This window comes from Megascapheus bottae, chromosome 33 (assembly GCF_031878675.1).
Source record: "Megascapheus bottae isolate mThoBot1 chromosome 33, mThoBot2.hap1, whole genome shotgun sequence".
NCBI classification, from domain to species: domain Eukaryota; kingdom Metazoa; phylum Chordata; class Mammalia; order Rodentia; family Geomyidae; genus Megascapheus; species Megascapheus bottae.
The window spans coordinates 7233109-7256346 of record NC_143541.1 but is presented as its reverse complement, the minus strand read 5'-3'; the positions used below and the strand labels follow the sequence as shown (position 1 = coordinate 7256346).

The 23238-nt window shown below is 58.3% G+C and overlaps 1 protein-coding gene across 2 annotated transcripts; it reads right to left on the bottom strand.

Moving 5' to 3' along the window:
* Window positions 1-20: 20 nt before the first annotated feature.
* On the bottom strand, window positions 21-21377 carry Cand2 (cullin associated and neddylation dissociated 2 (putative)). Of its 2 annotated transcripts, none has more exons than XM_090324024.1 (15): window positions 21245-21377; window positions 17441-17584; window positions 16335-16489; window positions 15174-15297; window positions 13855-14120; window positions 12826-12931; window positions 12578-12720; window positions 11884-12176; window positions 11147-11288; window positions 8177-9679; window positions 6160-6255; window positions 4581-4750; window positions 3456-3620; window positions 2698-2805; window positions 21-827 (listed from the first exon to the last, which is right to left on the bottom strand). In XM_090324024.1, the coding sequence occupies exons 1-15, from the start codon at window positions 21310-21312 to the stop codon at window positions 603-605; spliced, it is 3708 nt and encodes a 1235-aa protein (XP_090180150.1). In that variant the 5' UTR covers window positions 21313-21377; the 3' UTR covers window positions 21-602. The 2 variants fall into 2 exon arrangements, with proteins under 2 accessions (XP_090180150.1, XP_090180151.1); XM_090324025.1 differs by lacking the exon at window positions 21245-21377 and adding an exon at window positions 20837-20953.
* Window positions 21378-23238: the final 1861 nt, after the last annotated feature.

The window sequence follows — 23238 nt, the reverse complement described above, 5'->3', positions numbered from 1 at the left end:
AAAGAGCCACAGGAAAGCAGTTAGCAACTTAGAGCTTTATTAACCTTAGGTATCACAGGAAATAACTTTGGCCTGTCATATTTGTGTCTTCAATACTAAAAAACTAGAAATAACACATTTTAAACTTTCAAAAGGACAGGAGCCAGTGTCACGCCTGGGTGGTGACAATTAGAAAGGAAACAGGTCTAAGACTCCTGCTTGCCCACCCCATCTGCCCTGCAAGAAAGACAAAGACCTTGGCATCTTCTCAACGGTTGCTGTAAAAGTAGAAATAAAGCTTTTGGGTGGGGCAAACGTTGCCTGGTGGGCACCCCGGGTCCTAGAGAGCACTTGGGGGAAAGAGGGGTGCCAGGTCTTCAGGTAGCTCTTGACTGCCCAGTCTGGGGGAGGCCCCGCAGAGGCAGTGGGTGCCAGCTGTATAGGGAGGGGCTCCCCAACTTGGGGTGGGCGTCACTAGAACACTACCCATCCTGAGGTAAAGGGCCCCGGCTCGGGCTGGGGCCTATGACTAAGAGCAAGTCCCTGCTGAAGGCACCAGAACAGGGGCAGAGCCCCCTGCAGGAGAAGGGAGGGGAGGGAGGAAGGAGGCTGGGGACTCAGAACTAGCTGAGCTCCATGGAATCCGCGCTGGGGGCCGGAGCCGAATCCTGGATGCTCTCAAAGAGGGTGGCAAGCTCTGGGTTGGAGCGGATTTGGGTGGAGAAGTCGGCCATGATGGGGCTCTTGCCCACCTCGGGGATGGTCAGCAGGGCAGCCACCGCCCTCATGGCAGAGCGCTTCAGTTCATCTTGCTTCTCAAACTCCTGCTTCACAGAGCCGGCCTTGACCTGCAGTGGAGACAGGGCGACCTGGCCATCCTCTACCCAGTCTGGGCCCCACGGGCTGTGTCCCCAACCTTGCGAATGTTATACAGGACCAGGATGTGGCTCGGGGGGACAGTGCTTGCCTAGCATGCATGAAGCACTGGGCTCAAGTCCTCAGCGCCACATACACCGAAAAAGCCAGAAGTGGTGCTGCGACTCAGGTGGTAGGGTCAAGAGTTGTTTGAGTCAGTAACGAACACATTTCTTTTCGGACAGTGTTACCCTTTCCCTTGTTCTCTCCCAGCTCCGGCCCCGAGTCATTTTCTGTTGTTTTTTTGGTCTTTTTTGTTTTTTTCTGGTACTGGGGACTTTGGCACTTGGTCACTGAGCCACATCCCAGCCCCTTTTCAGTGTTTTGGGTGCCAGTAGCAGGTGAACCCTGAGCCTTGGGCTTGCTAAGCAGGTGCTTTTCAGCCCAGCCTTTTGTACCCCTTTTTTGTTTCTGGTGTTAGGTCTTGCTTTTTTGCCATTTTTGTGGCTGACACTCAATGCTTGAGTCATGCCTTCAGTCTAGCACGTTGCTGCTTAATAAGGAAGAGTCTTGCCAACCTACCTGCCCAGACTGGCTTTGAACCATGATCCTCAGATCTCAGCCTCCTGAGAAGGCTTGCGGTCGTGAACTGCCAGCACCTACCTCTCCCACGGGGCCCCTCACCCCCAATCTTTTTATTCCTGCTGACACTGAGAGGTGAACTCAAATCCTGAGCTTTCATGCTCAAGGCTGCAGCTCTACCATTTGAACCATTGCTCTACTACTGGCTCTTTTTTTGTAGTTCATTGGAAGTGAGTCTCACAGTCTTTCCTATCTGGGCTGGCTTTGAACCCCAGTCCTCAGACTTATTGCAGCTTCCTGAGTAGCCAAGATTCCAGGTGTGAGCTTGCCCTCGTTATTTTAAGAAGTGTCCCTCCCTGGCCCACATCTGCTGTTTACACCTCCCTCCCACATCACTAACATAACAGGTATATGCCATGGTCCAGCTACCAATGGATACAGTTTCCTGTTTATGTTTTAAGTTGGCCTTAAACGGACCCCTCTAGTGGCCACCTCAAGTTGCTAGGATTGCAATGCAAGGAGAGCCACCAGAGATTAGCTAAATACCATTTTTTGGACTTTTTTTTTTTGTGTCCAAGATGAGGACTTAAACTCAGTACCTGACACTTTTGCTTTCTGTGTGGTACTCTACCAACTGAGCCATGCCTCCAACCCCATGGACCAACTTGATACTGTGCATATGTTAAAAATGTAAGAGTACAAGGCAGATTTCAAATCATCAATACTAAGCTTAATTAGCCTTACGTGCACATTTCACTTTCAGACAAGAGACACCTGACAACCTCTGCCTGCACGGTGCTTGGAGGCTGAGCTCACTCAGCCTGGACCACTCGGGGAAGGCCCATCTCAGAGGACGAGTCACTGTTGGGAGTGTCCCCTCTGTAAATGCTTCTTTGGTTTCATCAAGCCCGCCCTATGGAGGCCCCTGAGGGCACCCGGCTGGGCTCCCAGCGCTGTAGTTTTCCCTGGGGTCTCAGGTCCTTCCTTGGGACTCTGGGGTCTAGTGCCAGCCTTGCCCTGGCCAGATTCCTACCCAGCAAGCACAGGAGCAGACAGGGGAGAGTGAGGCCTGCACATTCAGTGTTCCCTTGGCATTTGTTGAAGGGGAGGGGGGAGGGCTTCACATGAATGAGAAAATAGCAATCTGTCTCAGGCCACATGTGGGGTGGCCAGCGGTTAGAGTAAGGCAGCAGCTCACCTTCCCTGCACACAACCCAACCTTGCCACAGCCCCGTCTGTGCGCGCCCCAGGGCCTGGGCCAGGGCTGCACACGGGACTCACCTTGGCGGTGCAGGTGGCCCTGAGTGGCTCGATCAGCCGGTCCACCCTCTGCAGGACGGGCGCTGGACACAGGGTGGCCAAGCGGGCCAGCATGATGAAGGTGAGCATCTGCCCGGACGAAAGGTGAGACGCCCGTGAGCAAGGAGGGAAAGCCCGAGCCTGAGGGAGCCTGTCCAAAGGCCCCCGTCCTGCGCCCGCTTCCTCATCTAGAGCCTGCGAAGGCCGGGAGCGGGGCCTCAAGGCAGAGTGCTCGCCTAGCATGCACGAAGCCCTGGGTTCCATTCCTCAGCGCCACATAACGAAAACAAAAGTGGAAGGCACTGTGGCTCAAGTGGTAGGGCACTAGCCAGACAGGCTCAAGGACAGAGCCCAAGCCCTGAGTTCAAGCCCCAGGACAAGAAGGAAGGGAGGGAGGGAGGGAGGAAGGAAGGAAGAAAGGAAAATGGTCCAAGACCTGGAACGGGCTGTCATCCCTGGCCCGTCTTGGTGATCCCTTGTCACTTGAGTGATGCTGGGTAGACAGTAGCCTGGGACAGCCCAGGCCACTGAATGTAGGAAGCCACGGTCTCCCTGTCTCCCAGGGCTGGAGGAGACTCTGGCATGGTGGTCTGACACAGCCACACAGTCCCACTAAGCTTGCCAGTGAGAGCTCCCACAAAAGGGGCTGAGACATGGCAATCAGCAGCGAGCCACTGGCATGGATGCTAGGGCACCAGGCGCTGGCTAGCCATGTGTGTGTGGGGGGGGGGCGGTCCTACCCGGATGTCGTAGTGGTCCTTGAGCCCATCCTCCACGTGGTTGAGGAACTCGCAGACGTCCAGCTGGCCCAGGCAGCTCTCCAGCAGCGAGTACATGCACTCGAAGGCCGCCTTCCGCACGTCCAGCCCATCGTCCACTGTATGCTTAAAGGGCCCCATCTCCACCTGTGGACACAGGCTCACAGATGTTTGGGGGTGTGGCCCCGTGTGTAGGCACAAAGCTGCTGAGCCACTGAACCAAAATTAGAAACCCTGCTCTGTGTTCAGTGGCAAACTTCTCATGTCTCAAAACCCTATTCAAATGCCCCCTTTGGGAAGCTTTTCCCATCCCTCTAAGAAGAGTTGCTGAGATGGAGCTGTCAGTCACCCTACTCTCCGCCCCCAAGTCTCCGCCCAGTAGACTCCAGCACCCAAAGCCGCCAGCTGAGCAGATGCGTGCTCAGGAGTCTGGGGAGGAGCCACAGCTGGTCCAGCTGGTCCCAGCATGCAGACTCAGCTTATCCAAGATGCTTCAGCAGTTCGAGGATTTTGAGGTAGTTCCATATCCATAATGAGTTACCTGAGGGATGGGACCTAAGTCTAAACACAAAACCTGGATTTCTTGGATTTCAAAACTTGGACTTCATCTATACCTTCACATACAGCCTGAAGGCAATTTTTATTTAGCATGCAGGCTTGAACTCGGGGCCTCATTCTCTCACTCAGCTTTTGGTTCACAAGGCTACATTTCAACCACTTAAGCCACATCTTTGCTTCTGGCTAGGGAGTGTCTCAGATTTGTCTTCCTGAGCTGACTTCAAACTACACAGGCATGTGCCACAGATGCCTGGCGAGTGAGTGTGTGTGCTTCCTGAGGTCAGCTGTGAATGATCCCCTCGTGGGGTCATGCTGGCACACGACATGTGAAACACGGGAAGGGACGCCGGGGCGGGGAGCCGAGAGCCTCACTCCAGCCTTCACTGCAGCCCCACAGTGCAGACCTGCTGATTCTCCCTTTTGCTGTGACAAACCAGAGTTCAAAGGGGAGTAGACTGTCCTAGCCAGGGCCACCCCTCTGGAAAGTAGAAAGTGACCCAGGCTGTGTAGCCCTCATGGAGACTGCCAGTGATAGCATTCTGCACGCACCTCTCGAATAAGGTCCCGGCGGACCTTGGTCTCTTGGTAGAGCAGAGGCAAGATGTGGTCCAGCAGGTCTCGGACCAGCGAGGGCTTGTTGTGCACGGCTGAGTTGAGGAAAGCCAGCGTGGCACGGCGCACATTCAGGTCTGGGTCCCGAAGACTCTCCATGAACTCTCCTGCAGAGACACAGTTAAAATAGGAATCCACACCCGCGCTGCATCTCTGTGCTGTGCCAGGCACACAAGCACTGGCTTCCACTGCAGATGCTGTGCAACGGCAGGCCTCATCTGTAAAGTGGGGAGAAGTGCCGGATCTGGTAAGGGTCTGGTTTGAAATGCAGCCGTCTAGAAAACACACAGCTCAGTCGCCACCTTGCAGAGGCGGCGCCCTGAGGACTGTAATGAGTGAGGCTCCGGGAAACGGGAGGTGAAGAGCCTAGACTCACAGCGTGCTCAGTGGGCCTTTGTACTGGGAACCTGATGCTGGGGAGAACTCGTGTTTTATTTTAGTGGAGTACAAAGGATCAAATCCAGGGCCTTGCTGGCATGGGCGCCGGCCGCGGTGGCTCACGCCTGTCATCTTAGCTACTCGGGAGGCTGAGATCTGAGGATCAGGGTTCCAAGCCAGATGGGGCACAAAAGGACCTGAGTCTCTGATCTCCAATTCACCTCCAGAAAATGGGAAATGGGGCTTGGCTCAAGGGTAGGGTGGTAGCCTTAAGCTAAAGAGCTTGGGGACAGTGCTCAGGCCAAGTTCAAGTCCCACCACCACCACCACCAACAACAACAAATCCAGGGCCTGGAATGTGGCGGGCAGGTGCTCCACCACGGAGCTCCACAGCCAGTGCCCCAGCTTTGCTGTGGTGTCTCTGTGTGCCAGCACCATCGGGCTTGACTTGAGGGCTGGGCGCTGTCCATGAGTCTTTACACTGGAGGCTGGCACACTCCAGCCACAACTCCACTTCTGGCTTTTCTGTTGTTTGCTTTTTCTGATTGTGGGCAGGCTTGAACTCAGGACCTTGGTGCTGTCTCTGCGCTCTTTTTGTTCAAGGCTAGTGTTCTACCACTTTAAGTCACAGCTCTACTTCTGGTTTTTGAGGGGTTAATTGGACATAAGAGCCCCATGGGACTTCTCTGCTCAGGCTGGCAGATCCTCAGATCACAGCCTCCTGAGTAGCTAGGATTATTTTTTATTCTGGGAATGGAACCCAGGGCCCTGTACTTGCTGTAGGCACATGCTCAGTCAGGATGGGACCTGGCCTCCTCCCGTGAAGGCCCCGGCACCTCTGCTCAGAAGGCCTGTCTCTCAGGGACGGCGGAGGGAGCTTATTGGCTCAGGCAGTGTGACCTGTGTGTGCAGGCCCCGTCCTCATCGGCTGCCCCCGGGGTCTCTAAGATGGACTTAGCAGCGAGAAGGGGCTTTGGATGGAACTAGCACAGGAATGAGCACTCCGCTCCCCTAGCTCGAGAGCCAGGCCCTGCTGACCACCATGAGAAGAGGAGGCCCTCAGTCCACCCACCACCTTTGGGTGTAAGAAACCCCAGCTGGACGTGGAGTGCTGGGGCCTGAGGCAGGGAAGGCTCACCAACGTAGCTCTTCAAGAGGGCGTCGATGGGGTGGGGCTGGTCTGAAATGAGGAACTTGACCGCTGTGATGACCGTGCTCCGGGTATGTGGCTGACCTGCAAGACATCAGGGCATGGCGCAGACTAGAGGCCTGTGCTGCCCCCACCTGCAAGACCCCCAGTCCCTAGGCAGCCTTGGCCAGGCCCAGGCTCTTCCCCTGTGCAGAGAGAAGGATACGGGTGCTGGCACACGAGGCCTTTCCCTCCCGTCCTGAGACCACACTATGGTGCTGAGACTCTTTCTCAAACCCGCCAAGGCTCCCGTTCCCACAAAAAAAGCATTAGCCAGGCGCTGGTGGCGCATGTCTGTGATCCTAGCTACTCAGGAGGCTGAGACCCGAGGACCACGGTTCAAAGCCAGCCTGGGCAGGAATAAACTACTCAGAAAAAGCCGGAAGTGGTGCTGTGGCTCAAATGGTAGAGTGCCAGCCTTGAGCCCCAAAAAATGAAATAATTAAAACGATTAAAAAAAAAAGGATTATTAATCTGACTCAGAAAGACTAAGCTCACACCCATAGCCACAAGCAGATTCAAAGTCCTGGCTGGGTCTGAGTGTCGCCTTCCAGCAGGCTCAAGACCAAAGAGGTCCCCACACAGTTCAGACCCTCACTGTGCTGGCTGCTGCTTTCTGAGTGGAGAAGTTGAAGGGAGAGGAGGACATGTCCCTTAGTGGAGACACATCGCTTGTGTCTGGATGGCCTCTGGGCAGCTTGCTGGTACTACCAGAACTAAAGACCAGGGGAACAGGGCCAAAGCAGACAAGACAGGGGGTGAGGCTGGGAGGGGTGTGTGGCAGAGCCCACCAAGAGATCCCAGGAGCCTGCTAGGGGCAGGCCTCTGAGCTGGGTCCTGGTAAGAAGGAAATGTGCCCAGTGAGAGAAAGGCCCTGTGGAAAGTGACAGATGTCCTCAACATGTGTCCTGCACTTGGTGAGTGACAAGCACCAGATGTCTGCCTCTGATGAACCGAGGACCCAAGCAGGCTGCAGCCACACCCACTGGGGTACAGCAGCAGCCGCCGCTGCACGCTCAGCATCCATCAGCCTCACGGGAAGGAACACTGCACGCCACCTGCACCGTGTCTGCCAGAACCACTCCTGCCAGAGACCTACAGAAGCCTGGAGGCCCCATTCCTGGGGCTTTCACCCTGCCTGCTTTCTCTGGGAGTTTCACACACCCGTGCCCCTCGGTGACCCCATGTGTCTGGGCTGTGCTCACTGCCCCTCTGCGGCCTGGGCCCCTCAAAGAACTACTTCCAGCTGCCTTTGCCTGGAGCACTGGGCTGTGTCCCACCAAGGCGTAGGCAAATGCAATTTAAACTATTTGCTCCCTGTGTCCTCGGGGGACTAGTTCTGGGACAGAACGCCATAGCTGCCCAAGTCTTTCTGGGAGCATGTCACGTCTTATAGTACCCATACAAAACGCCCAGCCACCCCATTGTCTCAGTGGTCTCCAGATGACTGAAAACACCTGGCCCATCAACAGCTGAGACGAGGCGTGAGTTATTTAGGAAAGCGGAGCCGGTGCTCATGGCTGGCGCCTGTAATCCTGGCTACTCTAAGGATCCTGGTCTGAAGCCAATCCAAGCAGGAAAGTGTGTAAGATTCCTAGCTCCAATTGACTATGCAATGGTTGGCAGTGGAGTTTTGTAGCTCAAGTGACAGAGTGCTACCCTAAAAAAAAGAAGAAGAATCTCTAGTACCCAGACCCAGAGCTCAAGCCCCCAAACTAGCTCCAAAAACCAAAGGAAAGAGGCAGTATGACTGTGCCCTGTACAGACACTGTGCAGGACTGGCTGTCCATGGCTGCAGCACCTGGTACTTTCTGCAGGGCCACACCCAGGCCTCCTCCCTGTCCCACAGGCCCGGCCGAAGGAGGTCCGTGCCATCCCAGGGCTCCTCTGCCTTGAGGCGTGGGCCCAGAGGCGTAGGCAGTCGATTAGCGTGAGTGCCCGGTGCCCCTCCACACTGTGCCCTCACCTGTAGCCAGCTGCTTCCGGAAGCGGGGCAGAAGGAAAGGAGGGTTCACGAGAACCAGCTTCCCGATGCACTCTGCCACCACGCTCCGGGTGCCCTCCTCGGCGTCCTCGCAGCGCTGGAAGAGCAGCGCCCACACGGCCTCGGCGTAGGGCTTCAGGCTGTCGGGCTGGGCGGCCCCCAGGGCCTCCCTGAGCGCCTGCAGCAGCAGGTACTGGCGCCGGGGCTCGGCCGCGATCTGGGCCAGCAGGAAGGGCAGGAAGTCGGGCAGATTGCCAGCACCCACGCGGCCCAGTGCGAATGAGGCCGCGGACCTCACATCCTCACTGGGGGACCCCAGGGCATCCAGGAGCACAGTCTTCAGCTCCCGCTGGGGGCCAGGCCCTGCCATCTGGCCCACCTCGGCCAGGGACAAGAATGCCAGCACCTTGACCCCTGTGCTTGAGTGCGGTGACTTGGCATCGCAGACCAGGCGGCCGGCCGTGCGTGCCGCCTCCTGGGGACAGGCGGCCGAGAGGGCAGCCACACACCTGGCCAGGGAGTGGAACACCTGCTTGTGAAGGCCCATCCCGGCGTCCCCCGTCTGGTCATAAACAGGCGCGGTGAGCAGGCCGATGAGCTCATTGTAGTCCATGCAGGGGGGCCGGGTGCCCACCAGGGCCTGCAGGAAGCCTTCTGTGGCTGCCAGCACTCCAGCGGGCAGCAGCGGGGACCGCAGCAGTTTCAGCAGCTCTGTCAGCACTGGGCCACTGACCTCTGCTAGGGAGGCTGGCTGGGCCTGGGTCACCGTGGCAAGGAAGTCCACAGCCAGCTGAGCCACGTGCATGTCACTCTCGCTGACCAGCGGCGGCAGCTCCGCCAGCACGGCCCGCACAGCAGGCTGGGGGAGGCTGAGTCCCTGACTCTGGGCCAGGGCATCCAGGGCAGCCAGGGTAGCCAGTCGCAGTGCCCGCTGGTTCTTGCGCAGAAATGAGGCCAGGATGGGCAGAGCCTCGGCCAGGATGGGCTGCAGGTCGAGCTGCAGCGGGGACTTGGCTACCAGCATCAGTGCCTTGACCGCGGGCAGGCGGGTGATCTCGTTCCTCAGGCGCTCCAGGAAGAGCAGCAGGGTGGGATCCAGGTCGTCCCCAAGCCGGTCGCCTAGGTGGCCCACAAGGTGGCCCATGCAGGAGATGGCCCGCTCCTTCACCTCCTGGTCCAGGTCAGTAGCTCGGAGTCGAGCCAGGATAGCTGTGGACATCTCTCCAACGTAAGGCTCCGGGTCCAGCATCCGAGGCCTGTCCAGGGGCCACAGGGTCCTCACCAGCTCCTGGAGCACCAGGAGAGCCTCGGCCGCGATCTTATAGAAAGGGTCGGCGACACAGGTGAGCACAGGTGGCAGGAAAGTGGGCAGGTGCGGGTGGAAGGCCTCTGCTGGCTCTGTGCCCAGCAGCCCCTGCAGAAAGGCCAAGGCATCCATCCGGATGGTGGAGGAGCTGGAGCGGTCAGCCAGAGAAAAGACGATGCCTGCAGGGTGGATACAAAGTCAGGAGGCAATAGATGCAAACCCAAAACAACCCTCAGGAAAGCAGGAACCGAGTGGCCACGGGTACCTGAGCTGAACCAAAGCACTTGTTTTTCTCCACCAGCTTCCTAGACACCAGTACTTGGCAGGGACTGAGGAGCATAGAAAATATCTACACATATCTTTTCATAAACCTATGTTAACCATCATTTGTATTTTTTTTTTTTTTGCCAGTTCTGGGTTTGAGCTCAGGGCCTGAGCACTGTCCTTGGACTTTCTCAAGGCTAGAGCTCTACCACTTGAGCCTCAGCACCACTTCCAGCTTTTTTCTATGTATGTGGTACCGAGGAATCGAACCCGGGTCTTTGTGCATGCTAGGCAAGCACTCTACCAGTAGGACAAACTCCCGGCCATCATTTGTATTTTTATATTGTATTTTTTCATTTGAGTTTTTTTGTAATTGTATTTCTTTAACTTGCCTTTCTGCTTCTGTGTATCTGCTTGCTAAAACCATGAAAAATGCAACTGCTGTCCTTGTGGCTAATCTACAACCACCCATTTGTCCTTGGTTCCCAGACTGAGCTACACTGTAGTAAGGAGTATACACACTCCAAGCCGGGAGCTAGAGATAGTAGCCATCTGGTACCAACAAGGTCGGACTTGTAAGGGCCAGCAAACTAGAGCAGATATCAACCAATCACAAGTCCGTTACCATGGAGATGCCCCTAGACTCATATCTGGCCTAAAACCATCCTCCTAAAATGACAGCCAGCTAGACTGACCAATGATGACCCCTTTCCTGCTTTGTTTTGCACCAGTCATTTAATGGAATTATAAATTTCCCGCGTGGTGTATTGATTTGTTGCTATTACTTGCTGGGGCCTTCCCCCTACCAAAGGCTGTAATCTTGTGCTCAGGGCCTCTGGTCTGCACTTGACTATCAGTGCACAGAGACCTGTGCTCAAGCTCGTCAATAAACGACTCATTGCAATTTGCATTGATCTTTGGTCTCTATGGGGGGGGGGGCTTTAAGTTTCTGGGCACAATAGGACCAGGGCAGGGGAACTGGCTAGCGACTCACTTAAAACCAGAACTCAGCTCACGCCTGTCATCCTAGCTACTCAGGAGCCTGAGATCTGAGGATCAGGGTTCAAAGCCAACCCAGGCATTAATGTCAGTGAGACTTTTATCTTCAATTAACCACTAGAAAACTGGAAGTGGTGCTGAGGCTCCAGGGGTAGGGCGGTAGCCTTGAGCTGAAGAGCTCAGGGATAGCGCCCAGGTCCAGAGTCCAAGCCCCATGACAAAAAACAAAACAACAACAAAAATAACCCAGGACTCCCCCGTGGCAGTGCAGTCACCCCAAACTGCTGCACAGGACTCAGCCTAGACGAGGGGCTCAGCTCAGGCAGGAATTTGGGCCCTGGAAGAGGCAAAGAGAACAGATGTCCAGCTGCAGTCCAGCCTACCTGACACCAGAACGGGCATGTGCTCGGCCAGACTCCCGGGGAGGGCGGTCGCCAGCTCGGAGAGGAGGCTGAAGCAGCCCTGGCGGGCCCGGACGCTCCGATCCTTGAGCTGCCTCTGCAGGGCCTTGATCACCAGAGGTACCTGTGGGCGGGTGAGGTGGGAGCTCAGGGACTGGCCAGCGAGGTGCCAAGCATGGGCATGAGAGCCGCCTGGCACCCGTACTCCTCTCACCTAGCGCCTGGGTACAATGCATGGACATGAGAACCCACGTGTCCCCTCCTCTGTCCCCCATCCCAGGAAACAGAACTGCACGCTCGGACGCGTGAAGTCACAGGACACCTGCCAGTCCCACACACAGCCAACCAGCAAGACCATCCATGCAACCGAAAACCTGCTTCTCCGCTTGAACACTGCTCTCAGTCCCTCGGCGGCCACTGGGCCCAAGACACTATCTCCCGTCATCTGGACAGTCACCCCCCGCCCCCACCATGTGCTCCGTTACCACCCCCACCCCCCACCCCCCAGCCGCAGGAGTGAGCTGGTTCAAAGTGAACTGGACCCAGTCACTCCCCGCCCTCCTTGCTCTCAGAACAAAACTAAGTCCTAATCCCTTCCAGAGCCCCGCTGGGAGACTGAGCTGTGCGGGCAGAGCTGTGGGTGGAGGGACAGGAAGGTGGACGGAGGTGGTCTGGGGCAGACCAGAGGGTCGACTGGTGGTGGCAAAGGCCCAGCTCACCTGGCTGCGCAGCATGTGACGGTTGCTGCCGGTCTGGGTGGGCTCCTCCACCGCCTCCAGCCAGCCCTTGGGGGGTCGTGTCTGTCGGAGCAACATGATGTACGCCCCGAAGATGTCAGCCTTGACGTTCTCCTCCCGGTCCCTGAAGCGGCGGATGAGCACAGGCGCCAGGGAGCAGTGGAAGTCGGGCAGCAGGTCGGGTCGGGAGGCTATCAGGGCGGTCAGGCACTTGGCAGCCGCCCTGCGAACCTTCCAGCTCATGTCGTCGTCGTCACTGTACTCGTCCTCGCTCTCTGAGGTGGGAACAGGACACACGTAGAACCTCCGTGGCCCCAGACAGCCGTGTGCTGGGAAGGGGGGTGACGCAGCGCTTTGCCCGAGGCCCCATCTCAGTCCCTGGTGGTGCCCGCCGCGTCTTGCCCAACCCTTCTAGAAAACGGCCTGACACCTGCGTACATCCCCACGCCTCCTCCCGCCCAGCCCAGCGCATCTCACGTAATGTACGCGCTGTGGAGACAGCAGTGACGTGGCATTGTTAAGGGAAACGCTGTGCGTGTCGCGCGCACACGCCGTCTGTTCAGTCTGCGGCTGGCAGAACCGTGGATGCAAAGGATACCAGTGCCACCACAGAGGTGGCATCAGGACTCTGGCCAGGGGACCACAGGAAGGCCACGCCCATCCCTCCTCCACCCACCTGTCTCGCTGAGCTCGCTGTCGTCGGTCTCCATCTGCTCCTCGTCCTCGTCACTGTCGTGGTTATAGTTGGGGTCGTGCCTCATGAACTGGAGGCAGAGACTGCTCACCCTGGGTATGTGGGGGTTCATCTCCTTGGGGCACCTACAGGGCAGAACGAGGCCTTCCTGTTGGGAAGCCAGTGTTCTCTCCCCCGCCCCCAACAACTTCCACACAACCCCAGGCCCTGGCCCCGTCCGGGGCACCCACCTCCTGAGGAAGGCCTCGAAGGCCTGGAGGCAGGATTCCCGCAGCTCGTCGTCGTCCAGGTTGCAGAACTCTGCCACCAGGGGCACCAGGCGGTCCAGGTGTGCCCCTGCAAGGCCACGTGCCACTGAAGGGGCCCGGCCTGCCCGGCGTCCCCAGCCCTCTCTGTGCCTGCACCTCACCCCTACACTGCAAATCCAGTGCAGGCTTCCTGAGCAGGCCGCTGTGGGGCCTGGTTTCACAGGACCTCAGGCAGACTCCATCTCCACAGCCCCACAGCTGGGAGGCAGCAAGTGAGTGAGGAAGAATGGCAGACGTGGAAAGCATGTCCCTGGGAGCTAGCACAGAACAGGCACTCCCCGTAAGGGCTTTGTCTTACTCCTGCATGGGAGGTGGGGAGACAGAGCTGCCTTCACAGGCCCCCAGGCTTTACAGGATCTCTGAGCCCCACAGAGCAGGAAACATGCTGACCTGAGGACCCCAACATCCCCATCCACACCCCACAATTTCCTGCTTAGCCAGCCCCGGGAGTGTGCAGGCCACACTCCCGAGGGTCAGGTCGGGGTGAGCCTGGTCAGGGATGCCACTGTGGGCTGTGCTGTCCGCACCGCCTTGCCCGGGGCTAAGGCCCATGTGACTAGCTTGGCACTGCCTGAGACGAGGCTCAACTGCAAAGGGTGAGGAAATCTGGGGGTGCTGGACACGTGGTCTTGGCTGTGACGAGGGTTCTCAGGGTGTACACAGAAGTCCACACACACAGAAGTCCACACCCCAGTGTGGCTAACTGTAGGACACCAGCCCCCAATGCAGCTTTTATAAATGCGGGCCTGGCTCACAGGCTGACGAAAGGAAACCTGTCAGCGCGGGAGGCAGGGCATTTTTAAGGGTTTGGTGGCACGACTCACAATTACAGCCTCTCCCAGAAAGGCAAGAACTAAGGCCAGCTTGATCCTCAAAGCCCACCGCAATCCCTCCACCCCCTCCTCCACCCCCTGAGAGCGCCCACCCCAGGCCCACAGCCCCGTCCCTCACCGAGGCGGTGGCCGGCCTGGCGACCCACACTGCCCAAGCACTGGATGAGGGTGCGGATGGCGGCAGGGCTGGCCGGTGCCAGCGGGCCGGGCAGTCGGTCCAGTAGGTGGTCTGCTAGCTCCACGAAGAGGTCGGTGCTGCAGGCAGCCGCCAGGTGGCCCAGTGCCCCCACTGCCCGCTTGCGCACGGCCAGGCGAGAGCTGCTCAGCTGGGGCAGCAGGCAGTGCAGCAGGCTGGCATGGAAGATTCCCAGCGGGGCGCCCAGCCTGGGGAGCAGAGGGGGCACCAGGCTAAAGAAGCAGACCAGGCCAGGCTCCATTTCCCACTCTGGACCTCCTCCCTGGAGGGATGGCCTGGGTCCTTGAAAGGGGAAAAGGTGCCCTAGCCTGCGGCCCCTGAGTTACTCATTACAGGGGAGAATGCAAACAGAGAAGGCCTTCTCAGGGACACCAGCCAAGATGCAAGCCCCGACGTGAGGCCAGCTTTGCCGCCTCTAGTCTGAGAAGGCCCGTGGGGATTCCCGCCCTCCCACCAAGTCTTCCTCCCTCACGGTGCCTAGTGACCTAAAATCTCCTTCCGCCCGCCCAGATCGCCCGTCCACAGGGCTCCCAGCGCAGTCCCTCAGTGGCCCATCTCAGCCCCATGACCTGTCCTCATGGGGTGCCAGGGAGAGTGGCCATCTCTCAGCACCTCAAAGTCAACAATCCCCAATGGAGCCCATCCCCTCCTCTGCCCACACTCCCCTGAGTCCTGTGGTGCCTGCCTCCCCGGCAGCACCCCCAAGTCACGGCCAGGGTACAGCACTTCACAGCTAGAGGGGAGCTTGCTCTGGGAGACCCCCACTTCAGCTCTCCACATCATCTCCCCGCACTCCTCCTCCACCTTCCAGCCCAGCCCCACACCACCTGGCCTAAGCCCTATACCATTGTCTCTGCTTTCTGGCAGGGGGGTCTTCCCTTTCCTGGCCCTCTGCCAGCCTAGCTTCCTTTGAGGGCTCTGCTCCAGTACACCCCTTTTCATGGGAGCTGCCACACCGCTTTTCAAGTTATTCCCATCACTCTCGTTGCACCACGGCCCCATGGCTGCCTGTGCAGGAAGGTTCCCTTCCCGGGCGCGTCCTGCTCTTCCCCTGCTGCCCATGCAGCCCACGAGGCGTCCCCTGCCCTGGTCTAGCACCTGGCACGTTCTGCCATCAGAACCTGTGCCACGGTGACCAGCAGCCTTCTGTCTCAGGTTGCTGGAGTGCAGGGGGCCCAGAGCACAGCGCCTGCCTGCTTCGCAGCGCTGCCCATCAGGCTCTCTGGGCCCTCCTCCCCCACCTGCTCAGCATGTCAGAGAGGATGTCCAGGGCTTCCAGCTGCAAAGCCACATCCTCCTGCTGGGCAATGGCACTGGTGAGCTGACCCGTGATCTTCCGGCACACGTTGATGGCCAGCCCGGAGCCTGCAGAGTACAAGGTGTGCGTGGGGAGGCTGGGTGTGGGAGGCAGCCTTTGGCCTGGCTGTGTTCTGCCCAGGAAGCCTGTGGATCGGGGACACCAGGGCCCAGCAGCCCACAGACCAGGAGTCTGAACAAACTAAGAGCCTCCTAACAGAGCTGCGGGACTCCGCTTCCTTGCCCATGTCTTCTCCCAGCCTCCCTTGCTGCTAGCAGCTTTCTAACCACAATCTGGGATGGGTCATAGCAGCAGTCCTGGGCCCTGGGTACCTGTGGCTGCTGGGGGCAGCCAAGCCCTGGGCCCTGGGTACCTGTGGCTGCGGGGGGCAGCCGAGTGCTGGGCCCTGGGTACCTGTGGCTGCGGGGGGCAGCCGAGTGCTGGGCCCTGGGTACCTGTGGCTGCGGGGGGCAGCCGAGTGCTGGGCCCTGGGTACCTGTGGCTGCGGGGGGCAGCCGAGTGCTGGGCCCTGGGTACCTGTGGCTGCGGGGGGCAGCCGAGTGCTGGGCCCTGGGTACCTGTGGCTGCGGGGGCAGCGGAGTCCTGGGCCCTGGGTACCTGTGGCTGCGGGGGGCAGCCGAGTGCTGGGCCCTGGGTACCTGTGGCTGCGGGGGGCAGCCGAGTGCTGGGCCCTGGGTACCTGTGGCTGCGGGGGGCAGCCGAGTGCTGGGCCCTGGGTACCTGTGGCTGCGGGGGCAGCGGAGTCCTGGGCCCTGGGTACCTGTGGCTGCGGGGGGCAGCCGAGTGCTGGGCCCTGGGTACCTGTGGCTGCGGGGGGCAGCCGAGTGCTGGGCCCTGGGTACCTGTGGCTGCGGGGGGCAGCCGAGTGCTGGGCCCTGGGTACCTGTGGCTGCGGGGGGCAGCCGAGTGCTGGGCCCTGGGTACCTGTGGCTGCGGGGGCAGCGGAGTCCTGGCCCCTGGGTACCTGTGGCTGCGGGGGCAGCGGAGTCCTGGGCCCTTGGTACCTGTGGCTGCGGGGGCAGCCGAGTCCTGGGCCCTGGGTACCTGTGGCTGCAGGGGCAGTGGAGTCCTGGGCCCTGGGTACCTGTGGCTGCGGGGGGCAGCTCTGACAGCACTGTCTTGAGGCCGATGCCAGCGATGTCCCGGAGCTGCTCCTTGTCTGACCGCATGTTGGCACACAGGGCATCTACGATGGTCTCCACCTGGTACTCCTTCACTTTGCCCACCAGAGGACCCAGGCTGAGAGGGAAGGAGGGATGGGGAAGGGTCCCAAAGCCTCAGGTTCGGTCTCAGTCAGATGGCCCCTGCACTATGCAGCCCAGGCTGAGTCCCTGAGGCTGGGATGGCACAGAGTGCCACCATCCTTGGACCCTGGTCCAAGGTCCTCCATCCTCCCTCGGGAGCAGCCTCAACCAACCACTGACAGCCAGGGGGTTCTATGATCCCCGCTTCCTCACACTCTGCATGAATTACAGTGCAGCGCCCGAGCCAGGCATCACTACCTCACACCTATAATCTCAACTAAAAGAGGCTGGAAGTGGTGTCATGATCCCGTCATCACAGCTACAATGGTAAACTTGAACTAGGCAGACTGTGGTCCAGGCACGTGCCTTGAGCAGCAGTGAGACCCCATCTCAAAAATAACCAGTGCAGGGCTGGGAGTGTGGCCTAGTGGTACAGTGCTTGCTTAACACGCATGAAGACCTGGGTTCGATTCCTCGGTACCACATACATAGAAAAAAAGTCAGAAGTGGTGCTGAGGCTCAAGTGGTAGAGCTCTAGCCTTGAGAAAAAGCCCAAGGACAGTGCGCAGGCCCTGAACTCAAGTCCAAGACTGGCAAAAATAAATAAATAAATAAAATAACCAGTGCAAAAAAAGGGCCAGATGTGTGGTGCAGGGTAGGGTCCCCATCGATCAAACACGAGGCCCTGAGTTCTAATCTCGGAACTCTTCTACAGCAGCCACTTGCTTGAGAAGACACCCTTTACTGTCTGTCTCCCCCTTCCTGCCTGCCATCACCGCCCTACTTGCTTCGGGGTTCACCTCCCACACAAACTGAGCTTTGAACTTGTGGTTCAGAGTCTGCCTGGGGCAATCCAAGCTGAGCCCCTGTCTTCTCCCAGAGAGCGCAGGATCCGAGTCCTCCCACGAGAGGCCAGGCGTCCTTCCCTGCTGAGGCCCACACGCACCACTTGACAGCCAGGTTCTGCACTTCCCCATTCTTGTCCTCCAGCAGCCGCAGCAGCATCTTCACCACCTTGCGCTCGCTGTCCTCATCCAGCTGGATGGAGTCTTTCTGCAGCTCTGACATCAGGTCACTGGTGGCCATGAACCTGGGGACAGAGGGGGGCAGGAAAGATGGAGGGGATTGCCAGCGGCTCTCAGGCCGGGTAGATATGCACAGAATCACAGGGCCTCCAGAGGTTGACCCTGACCCCAGGATTCAAGGGTGAGTGGCTCATCAGGGCTATGGGCAGGGCCAGGTTGGCCCAAGGAGACCTAGGTCTGTGTGAGAACACACGCCACAGGGTGCCGGCTAGACGTACAGATGGCATTAGATAAACAAGAGGGCTCAGGGTGTGTACTTCAGCAAGTTGCTTTCCTGTCTGAGGAAGTCTGAACACTGAGGCTGAAAGTTCTGCCTGTCTTATGGGGCTGGGATGCCGGCATGGGAAGTCAGTAAAAGACACTGTCGCTGTTATAATAACAAATAACGGTCATATCTCACAGCAACAGCTGGCAGGAGACACCAGGACATGAAACAGAGAGGCATGACAAGAAACACAACTGCCAGACAGGTGGGGAAGGCTGGTCCTGACCACTCCAGCTTGGAAAGTGGACGCAGGCCCCGCGCTTAGCTAGACGATCTGGGCCTGGGACCAGCGTCAGAACACATTGTGGCTTGCGAGTCTCTTGCTGTCTCAAGATCTAGATGACACTTTCCAACACTTTTCAACCTCTGAAAGCCACTGTGTGGGCCACGCTGCTGAGCCACCTGCTCCCTCGGAGAGGAAGGACCCCAGCTGGCCCTCTGACACAGGGTGGGCACAGTATCTAAGGGCTTTACCCACCCCAAACGGGATCCTAGTGCCTGAGCCCAAAAGTCTGAAGTCTATCCCCGGTGTCTGACTGCAGTAAAGGCCATGAAGGAGAGAAGGGAGCTTGCAGCTGCGTCCAGCTTACAGATGTACTTTCCAAAAGGTGAATGAATTATCAACATATGAACACGAAGAGTTGGCATGAGATTGATTTCTTTCTTTCTTTTTTGTCAGTCGTAGGACTTGAACTCTGGGCCTGGGTGCTGGTCCCTGGCTCTTCAGCTCAAGGCTACCGACCTACCCCTGGAGCCATTTCTGGTTTTCTAGTGTTAATTGGAGATAAGAGTCTCATGGACTTTTTTGTGCCAGGGATGGATTCGAGCAGTGATCCTCAGATCTCAGCCTCCCGGGTAGCTAGGATTACAGGCATGAGCCACCAGTGCCCAGGAGAAACTGATTTCTAACTTTTGGAAATATATAATTTGTATACAATTGGGCTGGTGGCAGTGACTTGCAAGGGCAGGTCACAGCTGCTTGCTCCTCTGTCAAGCTGACAGCACTGCCATTTTCTGGCTCCCGTTGACACCTGAAGGTAGAGACTCAAGAGGAAAATGAAATGATGCAGCGAGGAAATGTAGCAACGATGGGCCCAGAGTGGTGGCCCCAGAGAAAGCCCTGCTTCCTGGGGGGCCCTGGGCTCCGTCCTCATCTGTGCAGCCTGACCTGGCAACCTGGAGGCCCACAGGCAGCCTCCAGCCCTGGGCCAGGAGGGCGCCTGTGCCCGCCACTGCTGTCCATTTTTAACACTGAATTTGCTTCAAGCTACTCAGAGAAGGCAAGGAGCCAGGCTGGAGGTTTGGATTTGGGTCTTTCTGATGCTGTGGGGCAGAAGAGAAGATGGGAAAGGGCAACCATCAAGCCTTAGACAGATGCCTCAGAACTTAGAAACTGGGGCTGGGAATGGGGCTCAGTAGCAGAGTGCTTGCCTAGCATGCATGAAGCTCTGGGTTTGATTCCTCAATATCCCATAAACAGAAAAAGCTGGAGTGGCACACCATGGCACGGGTGGTAGAATGCTAACCATGAGCAAGAGAAGCTCAGAAACAGTGCCCAGGCCTTGAAGTCAAGGCCCAAGACTGACCCCCCAAAAAAGGGGGGACAGGAGTTTGGCCTAGTGATAAAATGCTTGCCTAGCATGCACCAAGACCGGGGTTCGATTCCTCAGTACCACATACATAGAAAAAAGTCGCAAGTGGTGCTGAGGCTCAAGTGGTAGAGCCTTGAGAAAGTCCAAGGAGAGTGCTCAGGCCCTGAGCTCAAGCCCAGGACTGGCACCAAAAAAAGGAACTTTACTCTTCTATACCATCCCATCACATTTCTGACACTTAGCTCTGAGAGGAAGAAAGCAATTGTGTGTGTGTGTGTGTGTGTTTATGTGAGGTATATGTTGGTGGATATAACCTTCAGCACAGAAGCTTGGCTAAAATATACCAGTCTTGCCCATTCTCAACTGGATTCATTTTTACCAGCTGCCTCCTTCTCTTAGGACTGTTTTTCCACGTGAGAATGGGATGGATGCTTCTATTTCTGCACTCTCCCCCCACCTCACCGTATCCTTGGGGGTGTTAGTACAACAAAGGGCTCTTTACTTGGGGCAGGTGGGGAAACTAGGCTCAGAGAAGTCACACAGCAAATTGGGTGGAAAATCAGCCAAGCAGATGGGTCTCCTCCTGCCTCGACTTTTGTTTTCAAAACAGGAGTGGGAAATTCCTGCAAGCCCTTTCCAGTTTGTTGAGGCCTCAGGAACACAGCAAGCAGCTTCCTGCCCACGAACCAGACCAGGTGCTCAGAGCACAGCTCTGGGATTCCTCTACTCTGCCTAGGAGGCCCGTTGGCGTGTTGCTGACCCCTCCTCCCCACCAGAGGCTAGCCCCAGTGTCAACCCAGCCATGCCCTAAAGGCACCTCAGCTGCAACACAGGACCACACAGGCTTCTGGTGGATGGAACTCAGCCTCTTGGGATTCAGATTTTAAAAATAGACCTGTACTCATTGGCTCCGGGTGGTTTTAAGTGTCCCCACGGCAGAGCTCTGCCAAAAGGGCTTCTCGGGCCCTCTCCCTGTCCCGCCGACAGGACCAGGGGCTCAAGAGACAAGGCCCTCGGCGATGGGCAGGCCATGGGACTTTGGACAGCCAGGATACCCCTCCCTGCAAACTGCCTCTAACCACCTACTGAGTCCTCTGCAACAGTGCCTGATCCCGGGGGCTCCCCTGACCCCAAAAGTGACAGAGGGGCAGAAACAGAGGGGAGGAAGGTCTAGACAAGAAAGCCTGGTGGGCAGTGGGCAGAGCCTCAGGGTATACATTTGTTTGGCCGGTTCTTGGAGTCCATCACTGCCCTGAGGACCCCACAGGCTTAGGGAGGCTGACAGGGGCCAGAGCAAGGAGCAGGGGAGGGGTGGCGTCAGAGGCCCTTCAAAGGCCCAGACCTGGGCCTGGACCCCAAGTCCTCCACCTCCCGGCTCTGTGACGGCAACCTCAGTCTACCCATGGGTCAGGTTCGCCAAGGCGGGTTCCCATCAGCAGGAGACGGTGGGTCAGGCCTTCAGGGCTGAGCCTCGGTCTCCTCCCGGCGCAGGCTCGCCGTTCTTTCCCAGCTCTGCTCCTGCGGGGCTGGGGGCCGGGAGAAGGACGGCGGGCGGCGGGGATGCGATGGCCTGCAGAGCCGGGGCGCAGCCGGGACTGCGGGCGGGAAGGGGGCGGTTTCGTGGGGGAGGGGCCGAGGGGGCCCCCGCTCGGTGGGGACGCGGGCGGGGAAGCCACGGGGAGGGCGTCGAGGGGCGGGGCGGCGAGGCCCGGCGAGAGGCCGCGGGCGCCGGGCGAGGCGGCGGCCTCCGGGACGAGGGGGAACCCCGGGGTCCCCCGGAGGAGGGTCCGCAGGCAGGCGGGGCGCACCTGAAGTCCTTGTCGCTGGACGTCATCTTCTCCAGCAGGCTGGAGATGTGGAAGGCGGCGGTACTCATGATGGCTGCACTTCGGGGCCGCCGGGCCGGAGCGAATATGGCGGCGCGGCCTCCCCTCCCCCAGCACCCCGCCCCCGCGCGCCCCCACGCGCCCCCGCCCCCCGGCTCGGAATAGCCGCCGGCTCCGGAGGCGTGGCAGTTGGGGGCGTGGCTCCGGAGTGGGCGTGGCCTCGGCGGGCTGGAGCCCTGGCCTTGGCACTGGAGAGTAAGGGGGGGGGAATACTGAGGGGGGCGTGGCTGCCAGGGGCGTGGCTCGTGTGTGGGCGTGGCTCTCGGGGCCGGTGCTGGGGGCCTTCCGGCTCAGAAGAAGCAAATACTGGAGCGAGGTCGTTGGGGGCGTGGCTCCGGACTGGGCGTGGCCTAAGCGGGCTGGAGCCCTGGCCTTGGCACTGGAGAGTAAGGGGATGCTGAGGGGGGCGTGGCTGTCGGGGAGCGTGGTCCGTGTGTGGGCGTGGCCCGCGTGTGGGCGTGGCTCTCGGGGCCGGTGCTGGGGGCCTTCCCTCTCAGAAGAAGCAAATGCTGGGGGCGAGGTCGTTGGGGGCGTGGCTCCAGCCTGGGCGTGGCACTGGAGAGTACTGCTAAGGGGGGCGTGGCTGTCGGGGAGCGTGGTCCGTGTGTGGGCGTGGCCCGCGTGTGGGCGTGGCTCTCGGGGCCGGTGCTGGGGGCCTTCCCTCAGAAGAAGCAGATGCTGGGGGCGTGGCTATCGAGGGGCGTGGCTCTTGAGGGGCGTGGCTCTTGAGGGGCGTGGCTCAGCGCCACTTCTCAGACTCGGGGGTCCCTGGAGCCTGCTGGATGGAGTGGACGTGAAATTGGAGACTTCGTTTTCATCCTAGTTCTGACTCTTCTTCTTTGTAGCCTTGGCCACGATACTTCACCACCCTGAGTCCGTTTTTCTCATCTGCAGCCACTCCAGGAATCCCCACCTGGGCTCCCGTGGTGTCCACCCGCCATGTGCTTCCCCACGAGGTCCACGCGGAGACGGGAATCCGCCGTCCAGACGCTGCCAAGGGCACCTCGGCCTCTCGGGCGCTGGGGAAGACTCCCTATGATTCTGAGACCTTTTCTTAACGAAGCTAGACATGGCTTTGCGTCACTAGGTCGCACATAACTGCCATACCATTGTCAAGCCGAACAAATCTAACAGTAATTCCTTAAGTAATTTGCTAGTCAGTCAATAATCAAATTCCCCAGGCTGAGTCAAAGATGTCTTACAGGCCCAGTGCTGGTAGCTCACGCCTGTAATCCAGATTACTCAGCAGGCTGAGATCTGAGGATGGTGGCTTGAAGCCAGCCCCAGCAAGACAGGCAGGGAGACTCTTGTTTCCAATTAATCACCAAAAAAAACCCCTGCAAGTAGAGCTTTGCTTCAAGTGACAAAGCACTAACCTTGAGGCTTTTTGCTCAGGCCCTGAGTTCAAGCCCCAGGACAGGCCAAAAAAAAATGCTTATATATCCCAGAAGTCTCTCAAAGTTCCTCTTACCCGGCTCAGCTGCATGCAGAGCAGAGAGCTTTCTCCCTCCCTCTGCCCCATCACACTTACACACTCACATACAAATCATGACTGCTTCAGCACAGTTTTTGTTTACATGTCCCTGTCTAAACCTTTCCTAAACAATGTTCATCCTGAGCACTCCTCCAGAAACACCTGCATTTTAATCTAGTACATGTTTTAATATGACATAATATTTTTAATTTATAATGTTACATAATAATGTTCTTTCGGGGCCGGGAGTTTGGCCTAGTGGTTAAAGTGCTTGCCTAGCATGCATGAAGACCCGCGTTCGATTCCTCGGTACCCCACATACATAGCAAAAAGCCAGAAGTGGTGCTGAGGCTCAAGTGGTAGAGTGCTAGCCTTGAGAAAGTCCAAGGACAGTGCTCAGGCCCTGAGCTCAAGCCCAGGACTGGAAAAAAAAAATAATAAT